At 37.5% G+C, this 10,342-nt stretch overlaps 1 protein-coding gene across 1 annotated transcript; it reads left to right on the forward strand.

Moving 5' to 3' along the window:
* The first annotated feature begins 6,720 nt into the window (after positions 1–6,720).
* Positions 6,721–7,687, forward strand: LOC118713033 (olfactory receptor 51A4). Its single transcript, XM_036427382.1, has one exon. It carries the CDS (start codon positions 6,741–6,743, stop codon positions 7,680–7,682), a length of 942 nt encoding a protein of 313 aa, XP_036283275.1. The 5' UTR covers positions 6,721–6,740; the 3' UTR covers positions 7,683–7,687.
* Positions 7,688–10,342: the final 2,655 nt, after the last annotated feature.

The raw sequence follows: 10,342 nt of genomic DNA on the forward strand, positions 1-10,342 counted from the left end.
ACATGGCAACCTTAGCTATAGTAATCAAGTCTTAATTAGATTTAAAGATATTGGCCGAGACCGGTTTGGCTCAATGGATAGAGCATCGGCTTGGGGACTGAGGGACCCGGGTTCGATTCCGGTCAAGGGCATGTACCTTGGCTGCGGGCATATGCCCAGTAGGGGGTGTGCAAGAGGCAGCTGATCGATGACTCTCTCTCATCGATGTTTCTAGCTCTCTATCTCTCTCCCTTCCTCTCTGTACAAAATCAATAAAATATATTTAAAAAAAAAAAGAAGCTTTGTAACACATTTTAAAAAAAAGATATTGTAAATATCATTTTAAAGTATTTTTTAAATAAAAAAATGTTAAAGTAAAATAATGTTTGTTTAGGAAAAAAACATTGCTCTAAGTAACTCAGCCATGATCAGCAGTTCTGAAGAATGCTGAAAGATAAAACACATATTCAACTACACATAGACTCAAAAGCCCCTAAATACTTATTGTGTGTATGTATATGGGTGTCAGTCATCAACAATTTATATAAACTATTAAAAATTCCCCTGTCCTAAGTATTGTGAAATATGTTTAGAGATGTAAAATGATTAAAATTAAAAAATAATAGATTATGAAATACTTTATTATTTATATTTTCAATTATTTGCAATAGGTTACATGAATCACTTTTCTTTTAAATATGTTTTTATTGAACTTTTAGAGAGAGAGGAAGGGAGAGGGAGAGACAGTAACATCCTATCTATTGTAATAAAAGAGTAATATGCAAATTAACCACCACTCCACTACACCCACAAGCCATGCCCACCAGCCATGCCCAAGCAACACCCATAAGCCAATCAGGAGCAAATATGCAAATTAACCCCAACCAAGATGGCTATAGCCACTGAGCAAACAGGAGGGAGGCTTGGGTTATCCTGGCAATGAAGGAAGCCAAGATGCCAAGATTTTCCCACACCCTGGCTAGCCAAGACCTTCACTCTAGGCTACAATGTTTCAATTATAGAAAACAAATAAATCCCAACAGAAATGGCAGCAGCCAAAGAGCTGAAGAGAGCAGGAGGCTAGCATTACCCACCCCGCGACAGAGGAAGCCAAGCTTTCCACACACTGTGGCCTGCCCAGGCCTCCACTTAAGGCTATAAAGTTTCAATTGTAGAAGATAAATAAATTCCAGATACCAGGGACTCCACTTGAGTCACTGGGGGGCATGGTCAGCCTGCAAACAGCCACAGGCCCCTTGCTCAAGCCGCCCCGTGCCCCACGAGAAGCCCCACCCTGATCTAGGACACTCTCCAGGGCAAACCAGTCAGTCCTCATCCATGTACCAGGCCTCTATCTTATCTAATAAAAGAGTAATATGCAGATTGACCATCACTCCAAGATGGCTGCCCCCATGTGGTCAAAGATCCTGCCCCCATGTGGACACAAGATGGCCACCACAAGATGGCCAGCAGGAGAGGGCAGTTGGGGGCAATCAAGTCTGCAGAGGAGTGCAATTAAGAGTGACCAGGCTGGCAGAGGAGGGAAGTAGGGGCAACAGGGCCTGCAGGGGAGGGCAGTTAGGGGGGGGACTGGGAGGGGAGCAGTTAGGCATCAATCAAGCTGGCAGGGGAGTGGTAAGGGGGTGATCAGCTGGCAGACAGAAGCAGTTAGGGACAATCAGGAAGGCAGGCAGGCAAGCAGTTGGGAGCCAGCAGTCCTAGATTGTGAGAGGGATGTTGGACATCCCTCGAGAGATCCCAGATTGGAGAGGGTGCAGGCTGGGCTAAGGGATACCAACCCCCTTATGCATGAATTTCATGCACCGGGCCTCTAGTCAATGATAAGAGAATAATTGATCAGCTACCTTCTACACACCCCTACTGGGGATCTATTGTAGCCTGCAACCTTGGCATGCACTTTTGACTATAATCAAATCCAGCACCCTCCAGTCCACCGGCCAACACTTTATCTTCTGAACCAAACTGGCGAGGGCATGAATCCCTTCCCTTACATGTATATTGGGGTAATTGTTGTTGTTGTTTTTTATTCAAATCTGTACATCACTTTTTATTTGCTGCTGTTTTAATCTTAAACAACAGTATTATCTTTATTGTCTATATCACATGTGTCAAACACAAGGCCCACGGGCCAAATCCATCCCGCCAGGCCTTGCAATGTGGCCCGCACCGCACTGTCATCACTGCACTCCGCTGCGTTTCCATCACAATGACAGTTTATGACTGTTCAGTAAACCATTCGGCCCGCGATTTAGGCTGGATTTTAGATTTTGGCCCCTTCTCTGATTGAGTTCGACACCCCTAGTCTATATCTTCAATGGACTTAATAAGCAGATATTAACTTCTCTCTTTGTCAGTATTCATCAAAATATCTGTAACATTGTAGTTGTTAACTGTATGTTTATTAAAACTATGGTTTTAATTAATTTTGAAGATAAGAATAAAATATCTGATAGATAATCAAAGTAGCAATTAAACTATGTCTGGGAAACCTCATTAATATAGAGCTCACTCATTTTACAAGTTAATTACTTGGGGTAGAAAAAAATAAAAGCAAGTGAAAATAGTACTTGAAAATCACTTAAAAGCCTGTTTTATTAAGACACATATTCCATTTCAAGTGACAACAAAGCTAATAATATTTTCTTAAAAATCAAACAAACATGTTTAGGTAAGATATTGTCATAATGGCTGTGTGATTCATGAATTGTTTAATAAAGTCAATTAGATTGAATATTTCTAGCATACTTAAGTGCTGAAAATAGGTCATTAGCAGTACTCCCTTCCCTGCTTATATTATTGTAGTATTCTGAATGAAGGCAACCCGCATGGTGTGGTGAATGGTCACAAGTTGGATAAATAGGCAGAGAGGACCCTTTTTACATCTTCAGCTCTACTTAAAGATATAGGGAAATAATTTAATATAGCTTTCTTAATATCCTAAAGCAAAACCGATCACTAAACCCATGATTATGAAATTTAATTTGTTTGGTAAAACTGGTCATGTGAAAATCCCTATGCCACTACCACAATCAATGTGATCACAGTATATCAAGTAACTAGAGGCCTGATGCACATAATTTGTGTACTTGGTGAGGGGAGGTCCCTCTCACAGTCTGGACTCTGGAGCCTTCAGGGGGATGCCTAAGCCATCAATCAAACATGTTTAGTGTTGCCTCAGAAGCAGGAGAGACTCTAGCCACCATCACTGAGTTCACCAGCCAGCTGTGAGCCCAGCTCAGGGCTTCTGGCTGAGCGGTGCTCCCCTGTGGGGGCACACTGGCCACCAGGAAACAGCTCCTGCATTGAGTATCTGCCCCCTAGTGGTCTATTATAATAAAAGGTTAATATGCAAATCAACTGAACAGTGTCATAGAGACTGGCTGTTCAGTTGATTTGCATATTGGCCTTTTATTATAATAGATAATTCCATTTCCAAAGAGATTGAAGATGTGGCTTTAGACAGGATTCAACCAAAAAATAAATAAATAAATGAAAATGAAACTAAACAAACCCAGTTGTTGTCTACTGGAGCTATCCAAAAATGGCAGAAAGAGAATATAAATTTGATAATCAACTTGTAAATTTTCACAATAAAATCTACTAGAATTTGACCAGAATTGTGCTGAGCCAATACATTAATTTGGGAAGATTTCCATCTTAATTATGCAGAATTCCAATTTTATATATTGTTTTTATATTTGGCCAGCTTTTTAAATTTCACTTATGTTTAATGTTTATCAATTTTATATATAAAGTTTTATCACTTACCAATAGAAACATTTTTATTTTATCTTTTCCAATTGTTATATTTCTATTTCCTTTTTTTGCATTGTACCTTGGACATTTCATACTGTTTTGAGTGGAATACTAATGGAGACAATCTTGACTTTTCCTGACATCAATAGGAAAATTTTTAATATTTTTTCATTAAAATAATGTTAGCTGTTGTATTTTATATGTTGTATTTCATGTCTTTTTCAAATTAAGCTAGTACCTTTCTATTTCAATTTGCTCAAAGATTTTGTCATGAGGAAATGTTTGAATTTTATTTAATATGATTATCATATGGTTTTATCTCATTTTTCTGTCAGTTTGAAGTATAGTCATGATTCTTAGGATTAATTTTACTTTGTCAAGATATGGTATCACTTTATATACCACTATACAGAATTTGCTGATTTTTAAATGTTTGTATCTATGTTTATAAGATATATTACACATTAATTACTTCTTTATAATATAGTAGAGGTCCAGTGCATGAAATTTATGCACAGGGGGCAGGAGACCCTCAACACGAACTGTGCCCTCTCACAATCCGGGACCCCTCAGGGGATGTGCAACTTGTGTACTTTGTCTGGGACTGCTGGTTCCTAACTGTTCACCTGCCTACCTGCCTGATGGTATCTAACCACTCACCTGCCTTCCTGATTGCCCCTAACCTCTCTGCCTGCCTGCCTGCCTGATCACCCCTAACTGTCTCTGCCTCCGTCCCCACTGACATGGCTTCATCTGGAAGGACATCCAGAATGACATCTGGCAGGTTTTTTGGCTGTCCAGTCTAATTAGCATATTGCACTTTTATAGATTGTCTGGTTTAGATATCACTCATAAAACTAGTAGGAAAGTATTCTATCTCTGAAAGAGTATTATAATATTGATGCTCTTTCTTCTTTTAAATTTTCAGTATTTTCTTTATTAGTTAGTGATGCCTAGGAGTATTTAGAAGAATCAATCTAGGCTTCATGGGTAAAGCCTTGGCTAAAAATGCATGTCATAAGGTGTCTGTCCTACATCACTTTCTTTAATGCACAGGTTCTACTCTTAATATCTCTGCTTTAACTATGTTCGGGGAAGAGGAGTAATATCTGAGCCAAATACCCAACAGACGTGTCAGAGATTTTTGCATAGCAGTTATCGTATTTATCCCATACTTGGTTAATAAAAACCCTCTCTAACCAAAACAGTCCCTAATTCTGCCAAAGTACTTATGCCAAAGTATTAACAATCTCTGTGGATTCACTGCATCTCTGCATGTTTATTCTTATTCTCAGAGCAGATACAAACTGATTGCTATCCCGAGAGTCCTCAGGGCCCCTTGAGCAGATGATTAGGAAGAAGAAAGAGACAAGCTCTCTTATATAAAGTGGAGTCTTTGGTATCAGGTGAATTGGGTGACTTCTGAAATTTTATGCTGAAATCTTTTATCCAGTCTCGAAAGTGCTCTCCAAAATATACACTCTCTGGTAAGTACTCAGATATTCCTATCTGTTTGACTTTCACTGTACTTCTCTCTTTTGACAGTCAACCACATACAACATCATGCCTCCAAAAGTCACATCTTTAGGAAAATTGTTTTCTTCAGGGATTACATAAATGGGCTACTCATCTTTTCAGAAATTGGTCTTTAGCAGAATTCAAATTCTTCTAAATTGTTATATTGACACTTCAGGTTATTATTGTCCTATCAGCATGATGCAATTGATCACAAATTCCTATGAAGAAATGAAATATGTCCTATCAGACATCTGTGCACTGACTGCCCTTACAAATAGATACATGGTTTGAAGATAGTGGAAATTTTTGGAAGAATATTTAAATAATCAACAATATTTAGAAGATAGGGAATAAACCTAATGGTGGTTTGATTTTGAGATGATCTTACTTTTGTGGGAGTTACAGGAGGTAGGAAGAAATCGAGTTGTGAGATTTCTTTGCTTTCCTATAGTGTTATTCTAGTAATCATATACTCTACATAACATCTTATTTAAGATGAAAAAGTAAATAGTAAAGGATTCCAGATTAATTGACTAGGGTTTAACAATATTTCACAAGGAAAATTAAATCAAGATGCTATTTTAGACCAGAATCTACTTTTGGCATGTGTTTTCTGTAGAGAAACTAGAAATGTATTTTGTTGGTTTTTTTCTTTTCAAACTGCCATTTGACCTAGTGATCCTACTTCTAGGAATATATCTTAAGAAACCTGAAAAATCTATCAGAAAGAACATATGCACTCCTATGTTCATAGCAGTGCAATGTACAATAACTAAGATCTGGAAACAGCCCAGTTGCACAGCAATAGATGAGTGGATTAAAAAGCTGTGGTACATTTACACCAGGGAATGACACAAGAAGGGTCACTTACCCTCTGAGACAACATGGAGGGACTTGGAGAGTATTAAGCAAAATAAGCCAGGCAGAGAAAGATAAGTATTTCTCATTTATATGCGGAATCTAATGAACAAAATAAACAGATGTACAAAATACATCCAGACACACAGAAGCATGGAACAGACTGATGAATCTTGGGGGCAAGGCGGGGGTGGGTGGATGGGGAGAGATTAACCAAAGAACTTGTATGCATATATGCATAAGCCATGGACACAGACAATAGTGTAGAAAAGGCAGGCTGGAGGGGTGGAGGGGGTAAATGGGGTAAAGAGGGAAGGACATCTGTAATACTTTCAACAATAAAGATACATTTTAATAAATACATTTCTAGTTTCTCTATAGAGAACACATGCCAAAAGTAATTCTTCTAATCTGTGATATAGATAGATTCTAGTCTAAAATAGCATTCACTTCACACTATATAATAAGTTATATCAATGCTTTGTTCTATCCAAAGAGAGCTGGAAATAAGCTGGAACCTTCAACAACTGCTTTTTTCTGACAAATTTTCAGATATTCATATTTTACTAACTCAAACATCTTTCATTGCAGAGCCCTCTTAATGCATCATGACAGTTATCAACACATCACATGTTGAAATCACCACATTCTTCTTGGTTGGAATTCCAGGGCTGGAATATGCACACATCTGGATCTCTATCCCCATCTGTAGCATGTATTTTGTTGCTATTCTAGGAAACTGCATCATCCTTTTTATCATCAAGACAGAAGCCTCCTTGCATGAGCCCATGTACTATTTCCTGTCCATGTTGGCCCTGTCTGACTTGGGTTTGTCCTTATCTTCTCTGCCCACCATGTTGAGGACCTTCTTGTTCAATGCTCCTACAATTTCTGCCAATACCTGCTTTGCCCAGGAATTCTTCATCCATGGGTTCACAGCATGTGAGTCCTCAGTGCTCCTGATCATGTCATTTGATCGATTCCTAGCCATCCACAACCCTCTGAGATACAGCTCCATTCTTACTACTGTCAGAGTTGCCCAAATAGGAGTAGTGTTCTCCTTGAAGAGCTTCCTCCTGGTCCTTCCCTTCCCCATCACTTTGAGAAACTTGAAATATTGTAACAAAAGCCAATTATCCCATTCTTACTGTCTCCACCAGGATGTAATGAAGTTGGCCTGCTCTGACAACCAAATTAATGTCATCTATGGCTTTTTTGTAGCACTTTGTGGGATGTTAGACTTCATGCTAATTGTTGTATCCTACATTCTGATTCTTAAGACTGTGCTGGGAATTGCATCCCAGAAAGAACAGCTCAAGGCTCTCAATACTTGTACTTCACATATCTTTGCAGTGATCATATTCTATCTGCCTATAATCAACCTTGCCATTGTCCATCGCTTTTTCCTGCATGCCTCTCCTCTTTTCAATGTTCTCATGGCAAATATTCTCTTACTTGTGCCTCCACTGATGAACCCGATTGTGTACTGTATAAAAACAAGGCAGATTAGAATAAGAGTTGCAGCAAAATTATGTCAGAAGCAGATATAGCAGTCATATATAGTATAAACCTAATTGGGTGACTATCTTGGGTAAGAGATTGAAGGTAAGTTTGAGAAAATCTAATATTTGACAAATAATCATCAATATGCTTTTCTTGTTAATACCATAAGCTTTATTTTCTTTAAGCCAGATACTGAACATAGGCATAAAACCAGAACAGGAAATACATTCCCTGGGGTTTCCATCCTAGTTAACAAAAAATAAAATAGATGCCGTATGTCATCTCTCTTTAAAGGAACAATTTCAAATCCAGACAGACAAATGGCAGTGTCTATCCCTCTGACAGAAATAGATTCCTTATTCCCATATTCAATTTATCTATACTAAGTTCTCTTCAATCTGGACACAAGTTACATCTTCATTTTGTCTCCTTTGCTTTAATCATCCTAATGTGTTACGAGCAATTTTTAGGGCAATACTGCATCAGCCTCTTTGGTTCTAAATGACTACTCCTGCTGCTTTCTATCTATGCACGTTAGGAGTAATCTTTTTAAGAGACAAATTGAATGATGTGATGTCTTTTTAAAATATGAACTCTTACTTCTTTGGGAATAAAATTAAAGCAATAAAGTACATACTATAAGACTACCCATGGCCTTGACCCTCTCTACCTCTTCAACAATATCACATTATCAAATTTTAGCTACAATGGTCTTCTGAACATTTGTTACATTTATCACTTTTCTATTTCTGACCCATTTTTTTTTTTAGAATACTCTTGATTTCAATTTTATATTTCATTTCTGTCACTTCTTTTAAATTTCAACTTAATTTCATTATAGATTACCTAATCCCTCAATTCAAATCATGACCCTCTCTTTTTTTTTTAAGTCTCTTAAATTGGTTATCATTTATTCTTTCTTATTATTATTATAATTTTTAATTACAGATACAGTTGCTTATATATATTCTATTTGTTTCAACTTCCTAAATAAAGTATGCTACCAACAAAGGGAGAGAACATATCTATATTTTTAGGCCTTTGTGTCTAATCTAGGATGTTTCTAATGCAGAGTAGATCTCCAATAAATAGTTGTTAACAATTGAAGGTAAAAATGAGGCTATGTTTGGGGAATGGGGAATTGTTATCAGAAGTATATTTTGCCTATATTAGAGATTCAAAAACAATGTTTACCTCTGTAAAAAAAAAAATTCATTGATTGTAAACTACTATCTAGTTCCTAGCTGATGACTGCTGTTTAAGCATTTGTCTCAGCTATTGTCTCGTGACTCACCTGATGAGATTAGAATCGGTGTGGTATTTGAAGAGGATTTAGGTCAATGCGTGGACCCAAGAAAAAGAAAAAATTTTGTCCTATGACTTACAAGTTGTGTAGGTTATTCTGATACCCCCTATGGCAAACTGGGACTATCCCTGAAGGTTCTTGTCTCACGAAGTTTGAAGAATAAATCCAGATTTTAGGCAGAGGTGTGGGAATTTATTGTCAGCGTAGACAAACTCCCACACAGGAGGGTTTGCCACCTGGGTAATCCCCTCAGGAGGGGTCCCCAAAATGGGAGAGCCCAGCTCTCTTTCAAAATGGGGGGAAACCTAGTCCCGTGAATCTCTTTGTCTACAGGTTTATATAATAAATGCTGGTAGCTTCTTTGTCCGTTCATTCCACTTTTTAACCGGAACTTTCCTTATTTTATGTCCCTCATTCTTCCCTAATTGGCGGCTTCCCCCTTTTTTCTGCATAGCATCAGTTTCAAAACTCACAGTGTCCCCCTCTTCTTCTTCCCCTTATCTTGTTAACATTCTTATAAATAGTCTTGTGGCTTGGAGCTGACTCTGTCCATCACTTGTGCATTCCTCTCCCATGGACCCGTCCCCCTTTTCCTAACTGCCTCTCTCTCCTGTCTCTAAAATCCTTTCACTTCTTGGAATTTTTAGATATATTTTCTCTTTTTATTCTCACAATAACCCATTTTTATAAAGCTTTTTTTTATTTCTTCAGTTGAAAAGATTGAGATTCTAAGAGATTGGCTTAATGACTTCCACAAAGATAAGGTTTAACTTAACTCTGAGTTAAACCTTATCTTTTACACCCTAAAATTATCTTTCTTGACTACATTTTAGCTCTCACATTGGGGATTGCATCTGTTTCCACAATGCTCTCTTAGTATAGAAAATTATATCAATCAGATCAGAGCACTAAGTGTTTCTGTTGAATTTTAATATGTCCCCCAAGATCTTATCAAACTCAATTTTCTCATACTGAGCTTGCATTATGAGCTCATTGCTAGATAAACGTCCCTTGAGTCAATCCTATGGGCTCTCTGGACTTTATAAAACAGTGTTTACAAAGCAGAAAAGGAGAGATTCTTCCATGCTTCTAATCTTTTTCCTTTCATTGACTCTAAAGTGGAGTATCATATTATAAATATATATATATATATATATATATATATATATATATATATATATATATATAAAACAAGGTAAGATATAATTCTACTCTCATTATATTTGATAAAATTTGCATTGCTTTTTCTATCTCATTTGATCCTGAAGAAATGGGCTAGATGTTGAAATAAAAAGAAATCAGCAGACCCCCATGGAGCTGGAGAATTTTACAGAACTACCGAAGAGAGACAAATTCACATGTTGGTGTGAGTAAGTGTCCAGAAAAGTTTTAGAAATGCTC

Source organism: Pipistrellus kuhlii, unplaced genomic scaffold, assembly GCF_014108245.1.
Source record: "Pipistrellus kuhlii isolate mPipKuh1 unplaced genomic scaffold, mPipKuh1.p scaffold_m20_p_9, whole genome shotgun sequence".
Classification (NCBI taxonomy): Eukaryota; Metazoa; Chordata; class Mammalia; order Chiroptera; family Vespertilionidae; genus Pipistrellus; species Pipistrellus kuhlii.